The sequence below is a fragment of the Passer domesticus genome, chromosome 2, assembly GCF_036417665.1.
Source record: "Passer domesticus isolate bPasDom1 chromosome 2, bPasDom1.hap1, whole genome shotgun sequence".
In the NCBI taxonomy this organism is placed as follows: domain Eukaryota; kingdom Metazoa; phylum Chordata; class Aves; order Passeriformes; family Passeridae; genus Passer; species Passer domesticus.
In genome coordinates, this window is record NC_087475.1 from 4,378,260 (window position 1) to 4,403,404 (window position 25,145).

General features: G+C 41.2%; 1 protein-coding gene across 17 annotated transcripts in view; it reads left to right on the forward strand.

Moving 5' to 3' along the window:
- The window catches only part of ERG (ETS transcription factor ERG), a 147,346-nt gene that overhangs the window by 86,515 nt on the left and 35,686 nt on the right, over window positions 1–25,145 (forward strand). Inside the window, exon 1 of one of the 17 annotated variants that reach the window (XM_064406423.1) lies at window positions 21,336–21,651. The exons of the other annotated variants lie outside the window; for them this stretch is intronic. Within the exon in view, the coding sequence (XP_064262493.1) occupies window positions 21,613–21,651 (39 nt within the window). The 5' untranslated portion in view covers window positions 21,336–21,612. Of the gene's footprint in view, window positions 1–21,335; window positions 21,652–25,145 lie in introns of those variants that run through there. 17 annotated transcript variants of the gene reach the window in all.

Below are 25,145 nucleotides of genomic sequence, written 5' to 3' on the forward strand. Positions count from 1 at the left end.
CACTAAACTTTTGGATACTTTGAAATGTTTCTCTTGCGGATGGGGACAGAAATGGGAAGGAGAGACACCAGCTCTTGTTTCTCTCTCTCATGCAGGTGTTAATTATGTGTTTTTCTAGAAACTCTTAACCTTAAACTCGGGACCTTTCTGAATGTTATTTTAATGGTGGTGGGAAGATCTCACGGGCGTGTTCTTTTTTATTGTTTTAATTTTTCGGACAATAAAAATCTCTTCTTGGTGCATAACTTGATCTCGGTGCATGGTTTGTTGGCTTTGGGTTTTTTGGTTTTTTTTTTAAGAATGGCTTTGCTGAGTTTTTTTGGGCTGTGTCACTTAGAAAGTTGAATAAATCTGTCTGTCTAGTTTTTGTTTGTCTGGACAGCAGTTACCAATAGAGCAATAGCTGTAATTAATTGCAAAATGTAACGGTAATTAAGCGATTTGTGATAGTGAAACTAATTTTACATAAAGAGCATGGACAGGGAGGACTCTGCGGTGTTGTTTTATCAGGTTTGGGATCAAGGTATTCTCGGATTCAGGACTGAGGTATTTGTTTTCTTCGTGCCATTGTCTGTTTCTGTACTTTTCTAATTAATGTCAGAGATTTAATGAGGGGTATGGAATAGCCTGGCTGTTGGATAAGTAGGGCTGCAGTTGGGTTTTTCAGTAAATTCTGCTCCAGTGTTTACATTTCAGAGATCATTTGATGCTTTTTGGGTTTTGGGAAGCTGACAGTAGTGCCCGAGGGCAGTGTGATTAAAAAGTCGAATGAACCTTTTGTTTTTTGCAGTCACTGATGTTTCGATGTTTTCATGGGGCTATCAATAGACACATAGATCTGACTCTCCTCTGCACTGCTGGCCAGCATCTGTTAAATGCTAAGTAGCTCCTGAAACTGAATTCCCTTTGGTTTTGCCGTGCATTTCATGGCACGCAGGACATGACAGGCACTTAATGAAAATCTTGAGTTTCAGGGAGTCAAGTTTTGGCTAAAATGAGGGCTGTGTACTGAGGTTTTAATGATGGGTTTGCTTCTATTAATCAGAATACTGATATGAAATTTATTTTCAAAAATAATGGCACCCACGAGATGGGATGCCGTTTGCATTTTAGGTAACTCCTATTATTTATTTCCGTTATGTTTCGTATTGACTGAATTTTAATAGGCTAGAAGATTGTTAAATGATACCTAATTGTTATTATTTGATCTCCACCTTACACTTAGAGAACTGTTTTACACAGCCTGGTAATGCAGTGTACTCAGCAAAATGGAAAAATGTACAATTCTCTGTCCTCATCTGGAATGTGAATCTTGCAGGAGGTCTCAGGCAACCCAAAACATTGAGGATTTTGCTGCCCAGGCTGCTGGGAAGGCCTTATATGCTGTAGCAAGAATTAAAATTTTATTTATGCAAGTGCAAAATGTGAAATGACTGGAAAGAAATGACAGGTGCTTTGTATTCGAGGTGCAGGAAATGTGCTCTGACATGAGGCTGAGACAGTCCAAAGATTTTCAATTCCTCTTCTATGGGGAGTGGATAAAGAAGCCTTTTAACTGAAGGGTTTCTGAAATAAAGACATTCCGTTTGAAGGCCAGGCAGGTGTTTGTTTAGCTTTTGCTAAACTGTTGCACACACACATATATATTTAATCATATAAATATTGAGTGTCATGGCTTGTGTTGTCTGCTGGCAGTGGGTTGCCCAGCTCTCCCTGGGTGCTTGGGGAAGGTGGAGAGCCTTATCTGAGAATTCTTTAGGGAAGCCGTGGAGCCGCTAAATATCAGAATTAGGATGTGAATGCTTCTGTATTTGTACACAACGGGGCAGAGACTTCTCGGAACCTGCGCCCGTGCAAAGGTGACCTTCCAGTCAGGCTGTCTGATTCATCCTTTCCCTCTCACCACCCTGCAGACCGACCCGTGGGACGCGGGCTCGGCAGGAACCCCGCTGCTTTCACTGGGGCTCCCTGGGCTCTGGGCAGGCAAACCCTGCTGGGAGATTTTGGGGGCTGGGAGCGAGTTTTTGGGGGCTGGGAGCGAGTTTTCGGGTGCTGGGTTTGACATCCTGAGTGTGGTTTTCACTCTCTCCTCACCCCCTGCCCTCCTCCTGCTGCCCCCTGTTCCTTTTTCCCTGGGAAGGGAAAGCGCCGTGGTGGGAGGTTTGTCCTGAAGAGGAGGAGGAGGATGAGGCAGCAGCAGCTTTTTCCTAAGTTCTGACATGGATAAATAATATTAATCCTGACTTCCCCACTGGACCATCCTTGCCCAGGCCAGGGATCTCTCCCTTGGATGGGGAGAGGTCAGTGCAAGAAGCTGTGGCCAGGAAGGTGGTGCAAGAAGGTGCCTCCCCAAACCCAGGATTTTGGGTTGATATTTCATACCCCAATACCTGGTGCACACTCAGCTGAGCTCTCTGTTATGTTTCTTTGGCATTTTGAAGGACGAAAAGTGGTTTTTCAAGTGGAAAAAGTCTCCTTAGAGTGAAGATTTCAGTGCTGACAGGTTTCCCTCTGGCTCAGGTGGTGTCTGACAGCTCTGCGGCAGCACAGCAGTGCAGTGCACTGAAGCTGAACATCATCAAATAAATGCAATTATTTATATTTATTAGTCACACTAATTACTGTAAATACAATTTTAGAACATATCTGAATTGGGCATCAGTCTTTTTGTTGCCTTTTTCTAATAGAATGGAGCAAAAATTATTTAAGAGTTACCGTGGGGTGCAGTAAAAATAGTTATTCTGGAGGTAATTTTGGTGGTTTTTCCCATTAAATAGAAAAGTACAACTAGAATTCTAATTCCTGGCCATGTTCAAGTCTTGGTCTGTTTCTCTCTTTACCTTCCAGTGCCATTATGCTTATTCTTAGAAAAACTCTTCAGTAAGTTGGCTTTATAATGATTTATTGGTTATACTTGTGGATATTTCTTTTTTTTTTTTAACTTGCACCTAAATATGCTCACATTCACTCTTCATTATTATTTACTGAAGTGATGTTCATATGGAGACTGTGATTTCAGGGAGAAGTCTGTGTGTTTGATAAAGGACAGGAGAATCTTTGTGGTTTCTGAGGCTTGAGGGCGTGGATGCACTGATTAAAGCAGAATATAGGAGGCAAGATGAATTTTTTTGAGGAATCTTATTCCGTGTTTGTTTCTGTAGCATTACTTTTCTCTCACTTTCTTTTAGTAACTCCAAGTAGTCACTCAAATGCTTCTGAAAGCTGGAGACAGTTAAGAAATAAATCTGTTCTTGGCGTATGGAAATGTTTAAGGCTTTGTTTGGAGGATTGCAGCTGCACTGGGTCCAGCAGAGCTGACACAGTAATTTGTACTTTTGTTCCTTGCATTAGAACAATTATGAAGATTATTACCTTTTTTTCCCCCCCTCATCTCAGTTAGCAGCTGATCCAATGGCATATTCAACTTTGTTAACTTTTTAACATATTCAACTTCGTTAACTTTATCAAAGCCTGTAAATCCTTCCGTTGGCTTTGGTGATGTTGCACATTTAAACATTTAAATTTTGCTGAGCACACACCTGAGTGCTCTGGAGAACCAGAGACAGCAACAGAGCCTTAAAGCACTTACCCTGATCCTCCTCCCTCAATCCAAACTTCCACCAGTTTCATTAAGGTTTTATCCCAATAAAGGCAGTAGAATCAGAGCTATAATTATTTCCAGGTAAAGCACTATTTCTGACTCAAATACAAATGTGCAATTTCAAGGCAGAAATGAACAGAAGTTATTCTGGGGGGATTTTTGTGTTGCTTTCTTTTGCTTCTAATCAGCAGTCATTTAACTCAATTTGGTTTGCGTCTTCATATGCCAAAACCAAGTGAAATATAAGGATTTTGCTTTCTAGAATTAAGTCCCCAGGCAAGGAACAACAGCTGGAAAATGCATATGTTTGACTGTCTGAGCTTGTTGGTTTGTTTGTTTTTCCTGAACAAGAACTACATTATCCCTTAACAAAATGTTTTTCAGCAAGTTCTCCGTGTTACAAAAGGCCTTTCAGAAATAATGTTCAAAGAAACAAGTGCTCTTGGAGAATGACTTGCTGGAAGATAAACACAGAAGCAGTTTTGCAAAATATGAATGCCAAAAAAAAGATATTTATTTTCCAAGCGACCCTTTGTAATTCAATAAAAATATGTAATGCTGTTTACTCAGGAAGAAGTAGCCTTTGTAATGCAAGTTTCTAAATCAAGCCAAGATAATTACTTAGAAAATTGGGGGGGAAAAAAAAAGAAAGATTTTTTTTTGTTTTGCATCACGTATTATGAATTTTAGCAAAATAAGGGTGATACAGTAGAAAATATCACAGTGACAAACCTTGTCAAGGTAATAATTCATTGCAATGGGATTTTTATAATATCTATCTTTGAAAAATTAATTTCTTTGGATAGATAATTTTACAGCCACCCTGCTGTCCTTGATATACATACATACATACATACACACACACATATATATATATATATTTGTATTACAGCAGAAATTTTTGCATTGAAAACATCAACAAAGATAGGAAAACTCTGAAGCACTTATGTGAAAAAGGCACCAGTCCTTTCCCTAAGGAATGGATGTGTCTTTGTGGTTGGAGTTGTTGTTTTAAATGTTGTAACCAAGCCTGCCTGAGGTTGGAGAGTGCTGTGTCCCTCAGTTTATTCCTGCTCCCTTAGAAGGATTGTATAATCCTGTAAATAATTTATAATTATGAACAGAGGGAGAAGTTTTAGGAAATCTGGTGAGATTTGGCTTGCAAATATTACCTTTCTCCTTGAAATGCATCTTTAGGCATTGGGTTACCAATTTTTACTGTGCACAAAGACTGGACATTTCTTTCAGGAAAGGGATATTAGTGGTTAATAAATAAAATTCCTCTATGGTTTTTAATAACTCTGTATGAACCAGCAATTACCTCTTCTTGTAATTATCATTATCAAACTTGTTTCTAAGTAAAACAAATGAATTGACAATTATTTGTCACAAGAATGTCATCCAACATTAAAAGTTAAAAAAGAATGATGAGTAATAATGAATTTTTTTTAAGGGCTGGGCTGAGGGACTCAGAGTGGACAAGGGAAATGGTCTTTTGGGAGTCCTGGGTGGAAGGAATGCCTAGGATGTGATGTGCTCCCCTTGCAATGCCGTTTGTTTGCGGCGTGGCTCTCCAGCCGCGGGTGGGAAGTGGTGTCACCAGGCTGGCGTGACCTTGTCACCCTGAGAGAGGAGCTGACTTGCTTAGTCAAAGGTGTGTGCTGCCAACAGATGACAGGGACTGGCTTTATGCAAATACCTGCAGGAAGGGGTGGATCCCTATTTTCGGGAAGTGGCAGGACTCTTTAAAGCTACCTGCCTGATTTAACAGGCGGACCAAGACACGGTGCCACAAGTGGAGAAAAAACCCCCAGGAGACTGGAAATGCTTTGTTTGACAAATCCCTCATTGCAGCAAGGAGCAGAACGTTAATTCTACGTGGAAGGTTTTGCATAACTGCAGGAGGTTTTTTTTTAAACCTCATTCTTCAGAGCTGAAAAACATCTTTTTTTAGACTCTCTGTTTATTACCTTGATAAACAGCAAAATGCTGCCACAGCAATTACCTTGATGATAAAGGGTCTGTAGACAGATACTTCCTGTGTTCATTTCCTACCCAGATAAGCTGCCAAAATCAGGGACTACCAATACAGGAAATGCTTTCAATAGGAACTTCCTATCTGTTAATATCTAAGTCACTGAAAAGATCTGAGTCCTTCTTGTTTCATATAAAGGTAATGCTCTACCTGATGCTATTTAAACACTCAAGTCCCAGTACAATGCATCTGTTGCTGTAAAAAATTTCAAACCAATGCTGTTATCCTGGACTGTGAAATGTCAGTGTTTTTCTCTGCAGTGGTAGGAAAAGTGCCTCTGTATTTTATAATAATTGGGAATCAGGATGCTTCAAAATCCACTGTCATTCTGTCAGATGAAAAACAGTCCTCCCTCAAACTCCTTGTTGCCTGAATCATTTCTTCATTTCTGTACCTCTCCAGGTAAAATACTCATTTCAGTAGCACTTGAGGTGGACTTCTCCAACAAATACTTCAGAGCATGTTCTGGAGATCTTGGAGATTCATGGCCATTTTTTGTAATCCACTGTGCTCTAAATATTCGTCCAAAATGACTGAAACAGAAATTTTGCTTCATTGTGTTGGGAAGTAAAACCATGACTAACCTCTGTGTCTGAACCTCTGCTAAGGAAAAGAGAAAAGGAAAGGAAATAAAGACAGAAAACCTCCATTGCTAATTGTAACTTCAGGGTAATTCATTCCTGAACAGCAGGATGAATGAGGATTTATGAAACCTGGAGTGAAATTGGCCAAAATTAAGTCAACAGTATGACTTGACTGGGGCCAGGCTTTCACTCAAGTTATTCAGGAGTTCAGCCCAAAATTTCTGTGTTGTTTTGCCAGTGATTCCACTGGACTCATTCCAGGTTTCTGCCACTTGACTGAGACGGGTATTTTGGCCTTTCCCTGCAGAACTGAGAAGTCCTTTGCTGTTGTGGCTTCATTTATATCCCACCTTTTCATCTGGGATGAGCAGTCCCACATTCAGCTATCTCCTCAGGTTGCTGAATTCCTCTTGTGCTCTGTATCTGGGATCTGAGAATCTGGTTGGGTTTACTGAGGCTGGATTCACAGGCCTTTCCAGACAACATGGTGAACACATCCCTTGGGTATTTCTTGGCTGTGGGACAGGAGGGCTGCTCCTGTGGCCACCTGACCCAAAACCCCAGATATTACAGAGGGTTCTGCAAGCTGGAGATTGATTATGACAAGTTGGCTTTCCCAAGGCCATGGGTGAAGAAGCTTTAGGAAGCTGCCCCTTGGCTTTGGGCTCACAGGGGTGCTGGAGAAATGCACACTTTGTCCTGAAAGCAATGTTCCTCAGATGTGGCTTAGTCAACTCTTATCTGCTCACATAAATTTTTATTATTGTTAATCTTTGGTGTACTCACAGCAGCTTTCCTCATGCGTCAGGTATTCCCTTGGAAGTGCTCAAAACTGTTGCTTTTTACTAATCAGATCAACCCACTAAAGTGGTGGCCAGAGACATTTTTCACATTATTTCCATGCAGGCATTACCTTTTAAAATATTTCCCCGCGATTTGTCATCGAGGCATCGTTACCTCTGCTGTTTTCATGGAATTCAGAATCTGATTGTTTAGTCTACGTAAAGGGGGGAAAACGAGGGGGGTCCTGTGCCTTTAATGTTGTTTATAACGGTTGGACAGAGCTTGTCAGGTGAAGGTTAATTGCTCTCCAGTTAAAGCAGTTCTCTGCACAGATGGGTTATCAGGGCTGAACACTCGTTACAAGATTAATCTCGTTTCCGACAAGACTTCCCTTTCCTCCAACTGATTTTTGCTCAGCCATTGGACCTGTCACCAGCCGTTAGGAGAAGGGTGGGTTACCTCTGGGATATTAATGCCTGTGAGCAGCGAAACAATGCAGAGCGTGTGTCATATCGGCGGGGAACATCTTTAGGAGACAGCACATTTCAGAGCTCTTCTGAAGGTCGAGATTCATAAACAACAGAAACAATCTGGAGTGTTTGTGTTAACCCTCCTCGTGGACACAAACCCCTAGGCTCCTTTTTTGTGTCCCTCCTCATCTCTTTGGACTTGTTTTTTTAGGTCCAAGGGTGTATTTTTGGTGAAAATTTTATCCAGCAAAGCAACCATGGTGAGATGTGGGACCCAAGATGCTTTTATCCACTCAGTTGATGGATGAGGCCTGCAGTTTGGGCTTAAATGAGAGGCAATAAACCATGGTGACCGCTCAAAAAAACCTCACACTTTGGGAGTTCTGTCTTGGGCTCTAAGTAAACCTGGTGAATTTTCCTCTTTTTCCAAGCTGGAGTCATTCAGAGATGGATCCACTGGGCTGCAGAGGTATGAGATGGATGTAAAGTGTGAGGAGAACCAGGCACATCATGTTCTTAGCACAGGATTGCCTTTCTAGCCAAGGCTGCAGCAGCTCTGCCAGTCCAGGCTCATCCTGAGCCTTTGGATGGACTGAGTTCAAGGAGGCTGCGGCACGAACGCAAAAGTCTCGCTGGAGTTTTTGGGTTTATTTCAGGAGTTCTGATACAACCAAAATAACACAGCTTGGCAGAAGGCTCTGGCTGCCAGGTTTCTGCCACGCAGCTTTAGTCAGTAAATTCCGAAACGCTGAACAAATATTCAAGGCAACAAACAGGGTAGCTCTGATGTTTCCTTCGAGTTTCCTGTCCTGGCTTGGGATCAGCTCCATCCTGTTGATGGTGCTGAGTCTCTTCATTGACTTGTGTGAACTTTGAGTCGGGCTGGGTTGTCCCAGCCAAGAAATCCAGCTCTGTGGAGGGTCCTGGGCTGCACGGCATTCACTGGATGATTTATTTTCAATTTGTTTTATAAACATGCAACAAAACGAATAAATTACATAAAAAACAAATTTTGTTTAAAAAAATCTATCTGCAAGTTTCTGTCAATTTCCTAGTTTTCTTTTTTTAATTTTCTTTTAATCGAGTAGTTTAATAACATTACTGCTGAATTCCTAGGGTTTCTCATACTACCAAGATTAAAAATGCATTTTCCTTTGGTTTAGAATCCACAGGATTTAGGGAAATTTACTTGCACCAGTTATAAAGCTGAAATGAAAGGTAGACAGGAATGTAACCTCTGGATGTCATCCTCTTCAGCACTGTGCATTCAGAGCCAAAGCAATTCAAGAGAGTGAATTCCATTACTGGTTCTAATAAGATAGGAAAAGTGCATAGTAAATCTTTACAATGCCAACTAAATCTCTGCTGCTTTATGCCAAAGGAGGCAAGTTTAGTAGAAAGTTTTTTAATGGGACAGGTTGAATTATTTTTAAAAGAGAGTCCCTAAGAGGTTGTTAAATCTCTGCTTAGAACCCTTAGAATAAGGACCTTGTTTTTCAAGATGCTGACTGAGTTGAGAGTCCCTGCTGTCTGTGCTCAGTGAGAATTCAGATGGTTTTGAAGAGGGAAGCTTACACACAATTAGGAATTGTTGTTGTGCCACTTACCTGATGTGAGATAACCCCTCCTTGTCAATACCACCTTTCTAGAAAAAGGAAATTGAAAGTGGATTTTCCAAGGAAAGGTCTTTTTTTTTTAGCAAAATAATGGAATCTTTACTGTGAGGGCAGTGAGGCCCTGGCACAGGGTGCCCAGAGCAGCTGGGGCTGCCCCTGGATCCCTGGCAGTGTCCAAGGCCAGGTTGGACACTGGGGCTGGAGCAGCCTGGCACAGTGGAAGGTGTCCCTGCCATGGCAGGGGTGGCACTGGATGGGCTTTAATGTCCCTTCCAGACACAACCATCCGATGATTTTGAGATTATTTGCTTTTTCCATGTAGAACTGGAAGCTTTAGATCCAGGCATTCAACTACGAATTCCAAAGCTGTTTGTTGGGAAAGTGGGTTCCAGATTTGACAACTGTAACATCTTAAAAAAAAAAAAAATCATTTGAATAGATGTTGGAAATATTTTGAGCTAAAGCACAATCTGTGAAATGTACATGTAAAGTACTGACTTTAAACTCATTCTGTGGGCATTTTCTGCCTGCAGTGGTGCCCAGATCCTTTTCAGTCAGCATGAATGTGAAATCCTATAGCATCACAGGGTCACTGAAGTCGGACAGGATCTCCAAAACAACCACGTCCCAGCTGTGCCCCATGCCCACCTTGTCCCCAGCCCAGAGCACTGAGTGCCACCTGCAGGGGACACCTGCAGGGATGGGCACTGCAAAGCTCCCTGGGCAGCCCCTGCCAAGGCCTGAGCACCCTTTCCATGGGCAAATTCCTGCTGCTGGCCCAGCTGAGCCTGCCCTGGCCCAGCCTGAGGCCGTTCCCTCTGCTCCTGTCCCTGTTCCCTGGAGCACAGCCTGAGCCCCCCGGCTGTCCCCTCCTGGCAGGGACTTGTGCAGAGCCACAAGGTCTCCCTTATTTGCTGTCTTCAGATTGACTTCTTCTTCTCCACATCTTCATCACATCCTTAACGTAACCTTTTAGGACCCGGACCAGACCAAATTCAGTTTCAAATATTTTTCTCTTCTGAGCTTGGGTCTTCATAAAACCATTTTCCTCTTTTGTGGAAGTTTTATTCGACCTCTGTCCATCTCATCTTCTTCTTGGAAGATGCAATTCTCGCCAGCTCTCAGCATTTTTATTGGGAATTTTGGGATATTTAGCAACTAAGAGTCACTTTCTTGAATTATGTGAACATTTGAAATCTTCAGTGTTCACTGACAAAAGTCTAGTTCTAAAAATTTTATCTTAAAAGCCAAGATACAGACCCAAGCCACATTGGGTTTAAGTACTTTTTTTTCCCAAGGCCTGATCCGAAATTCTCTGGTCATGTTTCTGGTTTGTAAGCTGGGATTCAGATGTTTTCTTGTCATCAGATTAAGTCTTATTCCTGAAGGTGTCAAGAAGTAAAGCTGGCAGTTCAGTCTCTTGGAGAAATGGTTTTGCTGTGTAGTAACTGCCAAAAGCTTCAGCTTATATTTTAAAAATTTTGAAAATATTCAAATTTTGCATCACAAAATTATTATTATATAATCACGAGTAAAGAAAATGCATTTATATTTCTATATTTGTATAAATTTTCCCTCCAGATATTGCAATTTAGGGGGATTTAAGGCTTTTATTACACTGGAGAGGATCAATTAAAGATGCTCTAGGTTGCTTGAGAAAGGTCAGCATTAAGTGAGGTGTCTGTGAGCCCCAAGGCATTGCTTTGCTTTTTTCCCCCTCCTAATTCTCCATTTCTTTCCTTAGTGAAGAGAAATTCAGAAGGTTGAGTAAGAATCTGAATTTAAATGCTACAAAAAGTTCTATATGAAAGTCTCAAGGTAGAGCTAGAAAGCAGTGGGAGGTGACAACAAAAAATGTTAAATTTTCTGTAAAAATATTCAGGATTCACAATGACATGACCTTAAAAATAATGGAATTTAAAAATAATGGGAAAATATGTATATTGCTTATCTGCCTTTTAATTCAGAAATATTTTACTGAAAATGAAAACCAACCCTCTTTTTAGCTGACTCCGGAATTTAGGTTCAGAGGAACCTAAGGTTCAGTAAGATCATGAAAGTTGGCAGCCACCATTGTTAAAAAGGAAGCTTGATAAATCCTCAGAATTAACTCTTTTGAAATCCTAGTTAAAGAGGATTGGGATGATGCTGAAAATGAAATTTCTAGCTTGATAAGGACACCAAAACTAGACTGTCAGAAGGAGGAACTTGATTTAAATTTTATTTTAAATAATTTTCCCACTACTCAATGAACAACTGAAGCAATAATTATCAGTTCCAGTCAGTGCTTCTCAAATAACCAAACCAAAGTAAAAGGTGGGAAAACAAAATCTGTTGAGGAAGTTCTTTGAGTCATGAAGTGTCCTAAGGAGAACAAAGTTTTCAATTTTTTTTGAAGATGTCAGCTTTGTATTGGAGAGACACTGTCAGACAAGTAAAACAAAGTCATTATACTGTGGATTTTCATGGCAGTGAGTATAAACTGTCATCTCCAGTGTTCCAGAGACCATTTAGAGTCACCAGGCTTGTTTAAATGAATGAGAAGGTGGCCAAGCCAGAGAGAACAGAGGCCCAAACTTCTAAAAAAAGCCTGGATTTGCAAACAGAGAAGTGCTATGCAAACTATTGCCTCAGTTACCTCTGGGTTTCCCAGATTCCCCAATCCCATTCCCAGATTCCCTGGCTGACTGTTGTGTTCCACACCTTCCCTGTGCTCCAGCCACCAGCAGAAGCCTCTGGCATCACAGACTTCAGCCTGGTTGGCATCATCCATGGTCTTTCCTTCACCAGGTTTCTTCTGTCTCATTTTGCACTGCTTCATCTCTTCCTCTGTGCTCTTTTTCACTTTGATTACAATTACTTTGCTTTATTTAATCCTCAGTTCCCCTCACCTTCTAAACACACATTTCTGAAGGACAGAGCTGGTTTCACACTGTTTGTCTCTCTTGGAAAGGGACTTTCACAAGGGATGGAGGGACAGGACACAGGGAATGGTTTTAAACTACCAGAGGGCAAGGCTGGATGGGATCTTGGGAATGAGGAATTGTTCCCTGGCAGGGTGGGCAGGGGCTGGGATGGAATTGCCAGAGCAGCTGGGGCTGCCCCTGGATCCCTGGCAGTGCCCAAGGCCAGGTTGGACACTGGGGCTGGAGCAGCCTGGCACAGTGGAAGGTGTCCCTGCCATGGCAGGGGGTTGGAATTTAATGATCTTTAAGATCCCTTTCAGCCTAAACTATTCCATAATTCTGTGATCTTCACACAACATCTTACACCCCTTTCCAGCAGAAACACAGTTCACCCAACTCGTCAAATCCAGGTCTCATTGGAATGTTTCTAACAGTAGTTTGTTCATGAGGGAAAATCTTTCCCTCTGAATAATGAAAATAAGGGAGGGAAACAGTCCCAAATGTATCATCAGCAGCCTCTTGTTTAGCCCTGTTGTTGCTGGATGGGATATTTTGGCTTTTTGAATTCCATGTGATGGGTGCTGGCACTGGCAGAAGACTGGGAGAGAGAATTTTCAGTTACATCCACCGTGATGTGAAAAAAACACTCTGTATTTTGAGAAACAGCTGGTTTATTTTCATGTCTGCATCTGAGACACTTTAATTGTGATTTTCAGAGCTTTTCTATTTCCCACAGAATTTTCATTAATAGCCTTTAAGAGCTTTTCATGTGACTTGAAATGGGACATTATTCTGCTCAGCTGCTAAAATTGCATGGGCTGCCACCAAGCTCAGTTAATGCTGAAGTTGTTCTAGTGCTCTGAGAAATATCTATTAATTAGATGCTCTTAGCTCTTATTTGCAAATAGTTCTATTTATGGCTCATATAAAAGATAAATTTGGAATGCAGATCTTTTAGCTACCGAGTTTTAAAATGAACAGTGTGTTTTTTGTTGGAAGGAATGATGATTTCACTGACGCTTCAAAAATTCTGTAAAACTTAGAAAAATATCCTGAGAAATGTTCCTAGAAATACAGAATCAGGAACTCTGGACTTTGATATAAATAAGATCTAATTTTTTAAATAACTGACTAAAAAATATTCTTTGTACATGTCACTGTAGTGGTTTTTTTGTTATATATTGGCACAATCACTAATATAATATTTTACGTACTCAGCATACAAAACCTATCTGTAGAAAAAGTAGAATATAAGAAGATGTGGCAGGAATTTTAAATGTTTCTAGAAAATGTTTTCTCCACAGCTGTGTCTGAAGCCTGAAGCTTCAGAGGGTCATAAACAGCTTTAAAACACGCGTGGTCAGTGATGAAATACTCCACATGAGGAAACAGAAAATTTTACTGAAGTTTTAGATCTGTTTTCCATATTCTTATAAAAGAGTTGGTTTCTAAAGATCTGGTTTAGATTTAAGTCTCACTGGAAGTATCTTACAAGAAAGCTTTTGTATACTTAAAAGATTTCTGAAGACTCAGAGTTCCCCTGATTACAACAGCTAAGTGTTTCTGTTAACTCTGGTGGAGCAAATGGAATTTGCTAATTGTTTAGGTAAAAATGGGTGTGTGAAATCCTCAACAATCTGTGTTTGGCTGCCTGAAAATTTATGATCTTGAGAAACTGATGCTTTGAACAGATGCTCAGTTCAGACATAGATGCCAGCAAGAATAATGGAAAGGGACTCTGCTAAGGCCTGGAGTGACAGGACAAGGGACAATGGCTTCAAACTGACGGAGGGCAGGGCTGGATGAGATTTTGGGGAGGAATTGTTCTCAGAGCAGCTGTGGCTGCCCCTGGATCCCTGGAAATGTCCAAGGCCAGGCTGGACACTGGGGCTTGGAGCAGCCTGGCACAGTGGAAGGTGTCCCTGCCATGGCAGGGGGTTGGAATGAGATGAGCTTTGAGGTCCTTTTCTACCCAAACCATCCTGGGAATCTGTGATACCCAAGGCTGGACACCCCCATGTGCATCATAATTAACTCCTTTCCTTGCCAGTGTATCAATCACACCCAACCAGAGAAACCTCATTACCTGCATGCGTTCCAGGTGAGCTGAATGATGTATTAATAAAAGATTAAGTCTTTTCTTGGTCCAAGTCCAATCTTTAGGCTGCCAAGCTCTGAGAAGGAAAATAAAACATGAAAAGCCCCCCTTCCTGCTGTCATGTCAGGAGAGCACAGGGTGCCCAGAGCAGCTGGGGCTGCCACATCCCTGGCAGTACCCAAGGCCAGGTTGGACAGGGCTTGGAGCAGCCTGGGATAATGGAAGTTGTCCCTGCCCACAGCAGGGAGTTGGAATTAGATGTTCTTTAAGGTCCCTTCCAACCTGAAACTTTGCTTTTCCTTCCCCTTTTGCCAGGCTTTTCTCTTTACCTTCATTCCACGTCTTGCCTGCATGTGTAGTAGCCTTTCATTATTTATTATTTTCTGCTCATTCAAGTTGAAAAAAATAACCTCTGGCACAGCTGTGACAGTCACACTGCTCACACTTTAACTTCTGCTTTGTATCTATTTCCCTCAGCTTGTGTCTCTTCTGTGTTAGCTGCAAGCATTTTCTGACAAGGTCTGTCTAATCCTTTGCCTTAGTTCTGTGCCCAAGACAGCAGAATCCATTTATTTCTTGCATTTAGCAGTGCATAAAACTCATGGTTAGTAAATACTTTTGAGGCACTGGAAATGTCCTTTTTGCTGCAGAATTACAGCAAGTTTTAGTGAAAGTGCACAGTAGGAAGTCAGCACGTTGTGACATGAGTGTTGCCCCACATCTCCCTCTCTGCAGAGTGCATCTTTCATGGTCATGCCAGGTCCCTCTGACAAATGGTTGAGTTTGGGTTTTCATTGCACTGACTGCAACATCTGTGGGTTTGCATCTTTTATGAACAGAAGAAAAGAAAGGAACCATATTTTTATCTTTCATTACAGAAGATGTGTCTCCCTACCCAGAGATTTCAAAGCTGGTCAGATTCTTGATTTCACAGATTCATGGAATAGTTTGGGATGGAAGGAACCTTAATGATCACCCAGTTCCAACTCCCTGCCATGGCAGGAAAACCTTCCACCATCCCAGGCTGCTCCAGCCACAATGTCCAACCTGGCCTTGGACATTTCCAGGGATCCAGGGGCAGCCACAGCTGCTCTGGGCACCCTGTGCCAGGGCCTGCCCACCGTCACAGGGAACAATTCCTTCTCCATCTAACCTAACTTTACCCTCTTTCAGTTTGAAGCCATTCCCCCTTGTCCTGTCACTACATATCTTCATCTTCCAGCTCTCCTGGAGCCCCTTTAGGCTCTGGAAGGGGCTTTGAGCTCTCCCTGGAGCCTTCTCTTCTCCAGCTGAACACCCCCAGCCCTCCCAGCCTGGCTCCAGAGGGGCTCCAGCCCTGGGATCAACTTCCTGGAGCCTCCTCTGGGCTCTCTGCAGCAGCTCCAGCTCCTCCCTGTGCTGGGACAGGGCTGGGGCAGCTCTCGGGCTCTCACCTGAGCAGGGCACAGAGACAGAATTCCCCCTTTCCTGCTGCCCAGGCTGGGGGATCAGCCCAAGCCACAGTCTGGGGAAGATCATTCCAATTGTGTTGATTCTACACTAGTTTTTTTTTCATTACTTGAACAATCCTCATGGCCAGAAAAGCTGAAATAATTTGTTCCTTCCTTATTCTTATTCTTATTCTTATTCTTATTCTTATTCTTATTCTTATTCTTATTCTTATTCTTATTCTTATTCTCATTCTCATTCTTATTCTTTCAAGTACAGAAACGGGATTTTAAAATGTCATGGTAACATTTATCATTTTCTTTTGTCATACATGTCTCAATGAATGGTTTTTATTCCTGTGGGAGCTCAGTCCATAGGTTTTCTTGGTCTGCTGAATAGCAGGAGCATTGGAGATTGCTCAGGTCAGCCAGGAACTGAATGAACAAGCTCATCTGGTTTTCCCTTCTTACTGAACAACATCTATCATTTCGCTTTATTTAGTCCATGCTTTCATTTTATTAGATTGCAGAGAAGCATAAATGGTGTCTGTTTACATTCCTTACTGATTCAGCTTGAAATGCTGACCAAGTACGGCTTGAGGAGTCTATAAAAAGATGGGGTAGTTTCTGCCTCTCAGACATGTAGAGGTGTTCCTGGAAGCTCCAGACCCAGAGTGCAAATCAGTTAAGCCTCCTCGACGATTTTGAAACCTCAAATCCTTTGAAATAGTTGGCAACCTGCCTGTTGCATATTTACAGTTACACAACTCACAACTCTTCCCCTCTGTGACTTCTAAAAGTTCCTCCTTCCTTTTTTTCTCTAGGTCCCTTGGCAGCATCACAACAGCTCCTCTGCCTCCCTCCTGCCTTGCCCCAGCCCTCCTCCCCTTTATCTCTCTCTCTCTCTCCTTAGTGTGGCACATTGTTCTGGGGAAATGGCTTGTTTGGAGTTCACACTTTGTTTTCCTGCTGTTTTTCTGGGAAGCTGGATGTGGCACGAAAGATATGGGAACAGCTTGTAGGAAATGGGTTTGTTTGGGGAAACAATAAAACAGAAACAGCCTGCATACCTCTCTACCTCTCCTGGATGTTGGAAGGCCTGGATTACAGTATGTAAAGACATTTTTGGGGTCATTTTTCAATACAGCCCAAAGAAAAACAAATAAACATATATATTTTTAGTGTATCTTAAGCTTTGCATCCACCCAGCTTCATTTCTTGTAGCAATGTGTATTAAACACTTGTTAGTGAGGTGTGGGGAAAAACCACCTTAGAAAACCATCTTAAAAGTGTCCATTGCTGTGGTAAATGAAGATCTCACAGTTCTGGACAGGAGATTCTCTTCATTTGCATTGACCTTCAGTTCACTTTTTCATCTTTTTCATCACTTTTTCATTTTTCAATGGCAGCAGCTGATCTTCTTTGTCTTTCTGGAGCTGATGTTGGTGCTATTGCAAAAACCAGTCAGTGTCAGAGCTGCAGGCTCTGGATTTTGACTGATAACTTTGGTGATCACTAGTTTGGAAGAAATATTGCCAGAGGGAAAAGATGCAGGATTTTTCTTGCCACCACATAAAAGATATTGCCACGTGCATTTTCCTTTTCTTCTTCACGTGTAAAATTAAAAATGGGCCACGACCTGTTTCTGCTGCATATGGGATTCAACAGAGAGCCACAAGCTCCTACAACCAAAAATGGTTTGAGTTGGAAGCTAAAGGTTAAATTTGTGAGGCAGATATCTAAAAAAAGGAAAAAGAATGAAACAATTGAAAATTTTCTGAAGTAATTGTTTATATTTTGTGATTCTGTGATTAGAAAGACATTGCTTAATTAAAGTAATAAGAACTTAGTTTAAAAGCAAAAGCACAGGTGTAAATGGGATTAGATTTTTTAATACTGTCACAAAGCAATCTGTTCTGTGTGTGTGTGAGAGTTTCTTTTTGGGATGGTTCTGTTTTGATTTAGTTGGGGACAAACAAAGAATGTTCATTTGTCTGCCATAAGTATGAAACAACATTTTCTTCAGATCCATTGGTTTGGCTACTTCTCTAAATGCAATATATCCAAAACATTATCAGTCTCTTGGACTCATTTTAGCTAATGTTTGAGCTAAAACAACACTATCCTTATTTTATATTGATTCAGCGGAGTAAATTAAATATCCTTAAAGAAAAGCAGACACTTTACTGCTGTTTCACTAAACCCTCTCCTTGTTTGCACCCAAAGAAATGACTTAATGCTGTGACATTCAACCCTGTCTTTATTTCATTAGTCATATTTTGTGGCAGATGACTAAAATAATGTGTGCAGAAGAATGAATCAAGATATTCATTATAAACAATTATAGGAAAGTATGCTGGCCTATACACTGCAAAGGTTATCGTGACAGGAAGTCATATTTTACATACACAGTGGGCATATTTGGAAAGTTCATTCTGAATTTAGAAGGATTACCCATCTGAGCAATATTCCATATGCTCCTGAAATGGGGAATACCATGAGAGGCATGCAATATTACATATGTATATATCCAGTGTATACATGGGAGCTCCAGAATAAAAGGTGTCTGAGGAAAAGGAAGGGAGAAAAATATAAACAAAATATTTTCTGCTCCAATGCTGTGCAAAAATGGAGAGCACTGTTAACAGAGTAAATTTTTAAAAAGCAATATAAATCTTGTTTTAATTCCAGTTGTCTAATGTGGAGAAGTCAGGAAAGTGTACAGAATTATAGAATCATGGAGTGTTTTGGGTTACAAGGGACCTTAAAAATCATCTTTTTCCCACCTTCTGCCATGGCAGGGACACCTTCCATGCCCCAGGCTGCTCCAGCCCCAATGTCCAGCCTGGCCTTGGGCACTGCCAGGGATCCAGGGGCAGCCACAGCTGCTCTGGGAACGTACCAAGGCCTCCCCACCCTCCCAGGGAAGAATTACATCAAGACAAAATACACTTGGAAGTGAATAAAAACATCCATACAGATAAAGGTGGCTTGAGAGCATTTGCAGAAGCTTTCGAGCAAGGAGATTCGTAAGAGTTGAATGTGGTCAGTGGTGTCTAAATAGCAAAATGAAAGTTTTAAATACATGTGAAGGTGAGCACAGGTTTAGTTGAGGATTGGACTCGTTTAGTTGAGGTGTTTGGGCTGGATTTGACTCAGTGATCTTTAAGTTCTCTTCCAACCCAGTCATTCTGTGAATTCTCTGAACCCTCTGAGATTCATTCTCCAGCTGGCTGGACTTGCTCACCCACCCAGCAGACACCCTTTTTGCTTTCCTGTGGCTTCCTCGGGGTAGGGGATGTTTGAAGCCGAGACTGCCCTGTCAGTGCCGCTTTTCCAGCAGGAAGGTGGGTGACCCCCTGGTGACACAGCCACGCTCACCCTCGCGTGTGCACGTGCACAAACACCACGCACAGACCCTGCAGGGAAGTGATGGGTCACCGAGGAGCTCAGCTCGTGGCCTCCATCCAAGTGCTATTTCCCTCATGCTCTCAGGCAGTCCTAAAAAAACGAAGCTTCACTGGAAAGGAAACTCGTTTGGATGCATTTTGTTTCTGGTTTCCTCAGTGCAGTGGCTGTAAAGATCTCTTAATTCCTTCCCATACATTTTTAATCACTTTGCTATGAGCTTGTCCTTGGTACATGCAGTGCTTTAGGGAAATGTATTTTAACGCCCGAGTTATTTTTACTTTAAAATTTCCTTAGAGATTGAGGGTGGGATCCTCTAAAAATGTTCATGTGTACATACACTTAGAAATGTGTGTATATAAATATATTTTATATATATATATATATATATATATATATATATATATATATATACAGGGTTGAATATTATATTAAAAATAAAATATTTATTTATATATATATCTAATATATATCACATATTTATACATACATATTATATATATTACACATGTATATATGTGTATATATGTATATATAACATATGTATACATACGTATGTGTACATATATGTGTGTGTCTATATATAGATATATAACATATACAAAATAGGAGTGTGCAGTTATATATAAAATATATCTATGGTGGGTCAACCCACCACAGTGCACAAATATTAAATGTAGCAGACCAAATTATTAATGTAGTGTATAACCTCGTAGTTTTTCTTAGATAGTAGAGAAAAGAGTTTCAAACATTACCATGACACTGAGCAGATCTTTTAAATAAAGCTAAAAAAATAATGCTAAAAATTTTCTCAGTAAAGTTTGCAAATTTTATTGAGGGTAGTTACTGTGTACAAGGAAAAGCTTTAATTCTGGACAGAGAATAACTCTGATTAACACAGTAATTCTTGAAGAAAGCCCATCTGAACTGCTGGGGCTGGCCAAGATGCAATGGATTTTAAGAGGAATAAAACATGGATCAGATTGATGGTCTAGAATGGGATCAGTGCCTTGTTTTGGGCACTGGTTGGTCCCAAGACTCTCTCCCAGAGTTCTTTCCCAATATCATTTTGATCTGTTAGCTCCTAGCAGGTGTGTGCAGCCTCAGTTCCTTTCCTGTCGGGCTCTGGGCCACTTTACAAACCTGCAATCAGCTTTGCAAAACAAATTTGTGCTGGAAAGGTTGCTGAAAAAACGCTCAAGATGTTTGTGTTTTTTAACAAAACAGAATATTGGCTGCTCCTTCAGATTGATATAATCTTGTATGTGAAAGCAAAGTAGGCAGCAACAGGCTTGCCCTGGGCTGAGATAGAAATCAAAGGTTCTACATCAGTTTCCCCAGTTTTCTAGGCATTTTGCAGGCGTAGAAATTAACAGCCAAGCATGAAGGAGCAAAAAACTTTCAGCTTTCAAAGTTTATAATTGATAATACTCTCAAGATGAAAAGAAAGAAAAGTCTATTGTATTCGCTGAAAAAAAGTCATTCAGACTTCACTGCTCAAGTCTTTCCATGGATGGAAGTGCTAAAATAAGCATACAAAGCTCCAGTTTCTTTAAAAATGCAATATATTGTATGCAATATACAATCTGCAGGATATATTAGTATTGTTTCCAGCCCTGCTGATTTAAGGTTGACATAATCATTCAGGAATACGTATTCTGATCATTGTGCTGCTGCAACCCTGCACCCTCTTCGTTCAGCTCATGGTGCAGCTGATAAAACCTGGTGTTGCCTCAGTGTTTTAAATAATTTTCCAGCACTTTGCTCTTGCAGGATGAGATTTTTGAGGTCCACTTTCACTCAGGAGCCTGCTGCATTTCTGTGGTCATTGTGAATGGGCAGAGCTGCTTCCAAGCAGCTTGAAGCCCACTCAGGTGTTGAGATGGGCTGAAATAGGTGCAGGGTGGAAGTTTTCATCTCTAGTGGCATCTAAAAAGAGTTTCCTACTTCCATATATTAAATCTTGGCTTGGTGTTAAACTATTTATTTGCACTTTGCTGACAGGTAAACCTGCAGATGAAATAATTGATTGTGAAATGGCAACTTTTTTAATCAGGTGCTCATGCCTGCTCTGAAAGGGCTCTACTCAGTGTGATAATTTTAATGTGTGAAACACAGCACAGAGCTTGGCTTGAGGGAGATGTGTTTTCTAAGACTGATTTTTAGTAATTCTGATCAAAGTTTCACCATCTGCAATAACGAAAAGGTGATTTTTTATTTTCTGAAGCCTTTGCAGAGGTGGAGTTGAATGGCTCATGCTGCAAACATTACCTTATGGCTTGCTGACATTTCAGGAATGACAGTTTATTAGAAATTGTGATAAGGCACCAGGGTCTGCATTTGAATTTATAGTATTTCAGAATTTGTTCATTAGGACAAAAAATATTAAGCCTTTGGGCTTAGCCACGAGGCCTCTGCTCGCGTTAGCGGTGAAGTCAGAGTTACGCAAAGAGGGCTGCAGGATCAGGCCTCAAACATCTGCTGCCGCTTCCCAGAAATTAATCTAGCCTGCAATTCCATAACATCACTTTGATGGATGCTTGATTATTCCTATTTTCAAGTGGGCCTCCAAACATCCTTGTATTTTTCTCAGCAAGAGGTGAGGAGAGCTGATAAGTGGCAGCACCGGGCCTGTGTTTGGATTAACACGGAGTCTCCAAGTGCTCCCTGAAAGGAGCTGGAGGATGTTGGCTGAGCTGGCAATCAGATTCTCATGGGTGGAGGTGAGGACAACATCTGTCTTTCCTATCTTGTACTTGCCAAGGCTTTTTGTTGTTCCTGAACTCTCCTCATGAATATAATATGTGGGTTTTTGTCTGATCTAATGAATCCAAGACTCGGAGATTTAGAAGGAAAACATATTCCAGATGTGTGTTGCAATTCCTGACTCAGGTGACTGCATTTTAAGCAGTAACCTTTTCCACTATGTTCCCCACACCATATTGAATATCCTCCTTCTGCAAACGGTCAGGAGAGGCTTGTACAAGCATCATGATTAATAAGCTACAGCAAGGCTCAAACATCAATCATTTGCCTTTTGTTTCACCCGATTGCTGCTGGATGCAATGAATCCAAGGCTCAAAGGCTTGGCTTTGGAGCAGGGCTGCAAATTTTGGCTCTTTAAGCAGTTGAACCCCAGCTTGTTTCCTCGTGCAGTGGTGCCTGTTGCAGACGTGAGCAGAGTCTCAGACTGGAAGAGTTCCCACTGCTCGGGGAGGTTCTGGTGTCCAGCCTCCCTGTGCTCTCTGCTCCAGCCTGGAAATGACATTCCTGGCCTGTTTGAAATTAGGTTTTCACTCCAGATGAGCAGCTTCCTAGGGCATCAGAAGATGCAGTCTGAGGGAGGATAGGGTAGAAGAGCAGCAAGCAAGAAGAGTGACTTGCTCAAATCTTGTGCCCATGTACTCTCCTTCACACTCTCACCTGTCCTTTCTTTCAGTAACAGCTGTAATTCAATTTACAAACCTTCAACAACCAATGCTATCAGGTATACAAGGGATGCCAAGAGCACTAAAGCATGGAAACACTTAAGGAGCTAATTGCACAGCCTTGATGAGAACAATCTTCCCTCAGAAAACACAGGTCCTCTCCAAATGTGACTGTTTATTAGAAAGTTTTAACATCTGCAAAACACACACTGGTGTGTTACAATTAATCCTCATAATAAACAGTTTGGTGAAAGTTTTCGTATAACAGATTTTGGTCTAATTTAGAATGAAAATAAGTTGCAGTATGTCAGAATTCTTTTTAGAACAGAGAGGTTTTTTTTCTGCCCAACTGTAGACATCTGAGAAGTGATAAGAAACAGCCCGTGTCTGAATGGATTGTGGCTGTGGGGAGGTCACAGCTTGTGCTTACCTATGTATTGTCATGAAATCAGATTAGAAAAGCAAAATATGTTTACATCAATGAGGAGAAATATTATAAAACTGGCGTCAAAAAATAGATTGTATAAATGCAATGCATATGGCAAAGTTAATTAAAAAGTTTTTTCTTGCAATGTTGTTGTAAGCCAAGGATAACAGGTCCTTTTGGGAGTTTTGGGAATGCTCTCTGGAGAAGCAAAAAATGCATTTTATTTCTCTAGTATCTCAATGTACAATGAGGGGTTTTGCTGTGTTTGTGTGCCCTCATTCATCCTCCTCCCTTGGTGCAGTTCTTGCCCGACCCTGTCCAACCTGGCCTTGGACACTTCCAGGGATGGGGAATCCACAATTTATCTGGGCAGCCTGTCCCAGGGCCTCACCACCCTCACAGCCAAGGATTTCTCTCTAAAATATAATATACACATGTCCTCCTTCAGTTTAAAGCCATTGCTCATAAAAAAAAATATCAAACAGTTCACAGTTTAAAACCATTGTCCATTCTAACCCCTGAGTTACAGTGGCCTCCAAAGTACTTTAAAATCCTGGTGCTCTGTTTTTTTCCCAATATCCCTCATCCCAAGCAAATAAATTCTATTTATTCCCCAATATCCATCATCCCAAGCAAATGCTGCTGCACAGCCACACACCTTATTGTCTTGTGTAGCCATTTCTTAAGTTTGACCAAACTTTAGAGGAAAAAAAAGTCTTTGTCCTCAGTTCCTGACATTGCATTTAAAGGAGGGGGCAGCTTGCATGTGCTTCTCATGATGGGAACTACTTCAATCACATTTCCTGTAACTTCATGTTTCTAGGCCAAGTAATCTTGCATTTGATTAAGTAAACACCTTTGTCCTAATGACTTTATGCCTACTTTAAAGGCGTTGCTGTACCTATTGTTCTACAGATTTGTCAGTCTGTTATTCTTTTTCTTTTTTTAAACTTATCAGTGAAGTGTAAGTCAAAACCAAATAGAGAAATCGTTTTGTTCTTTTATCATTAGTACAGAAAGTCCAAAGGAGAAGCCATGTTTGGCATAGTACAGGCAATTAAAATATTAAAAGAATATAATGAAGGAACACGGGTTTGTTTGGGTTTTGTGTTTTGTTAGGGTTTTTTGTTGTTGTTGTTTTGGTTTTTGTTTTGGTTTTTTTTCTGTGATATCATTAGAGGAAATATGTGGAGAAAGGAAGATGAAATAAAGAAAATTCATGTTCAATATTAACCTCAAAAACCAACAGCTCTGCTTCGCAGACTTGCATGAATGACCCTTCCCACCTTCTCATTTAAAAGCTCCATGTGTTCTTTTCTTCATATCCCTTTACTCCAGACATTAATTGCTAGAAATTAAAGGCTTCATTTCTGAAATGTCATGAGAATATGTTGCATCATGTGAAATTCAGGAAGATGACCCATTCACTGCTAAAATTATGGTCAAAAAGTTACAAACCTTTGCAAAATTGAAAGAAGCCTGTAATGCATCTATTTTGTAATAATTATTAATGTTTACATTTCTTAATCCCACTTATGGCTTGATGTTGCCAAACTGCTCCAGAGACAGCATTAATATGGATGAGAAAAAGAGATTAACATGTAAATGAGTAATGAAAAGCATTTACTAGGAATAGAACTGGCATCCATATGTAATAAAACCTTGCCAAACATTGTCAGTATTAATAGCTTTGTTTACATTTCTACGTGGCCAGGCCATGCCGCTGTTTTTTCACGATGGTGAGTTCTGACAATTTTTGTATTAGATTTGGTCCAGGAGCTTGCATTTGCAATTATAACACAAAACAGATTTTGAAGTCCCTGTATTTAGGAAAGAAAGAACCCACACTGCTTTCTGCCAGCTGTTCCAGGACAGCAGCTTGCTGTTGGAGCCTTCCTTTCAGAGCTCCCAGTTTGGGGACACCAAGTTATGCCCATTATCAGAAATTCCTAAAAACTGAGAAATGCTTCCTATTGCTGGCTGCTATTTCCATGCTTTTCCCCAGGATGAGGTTCAGGGGTGGTTCTGCCAGGTTGGCTTCTGGTTTTTCATCATCCCTGGGTCTTGCAGGGTCAGTGAATTATTCAGAAAAGCCTGGGCCACAAATCCTCACCTTTTAAGTGGCCTAAGTTGATCCCAGGGCTGGAGCCCCTCTGGAGCCAGGCTGGGAGAGCTGGGAGTGTTCACCTGGAAAAGAGAAGGCTCTAGAGAGAGCTCAGAGCCCCTTCCAGAGCCTAAAGGGGCTCCAGGAATCCTGGAGAGGGACTGGGGACAAGGGATGGAGGGACAGGATACAGGGAATGGCTCCCAGTGCCAGAGGGCAGGGCTGGATGGGACCTTGGGAATGAGGAATTGTTCCCTG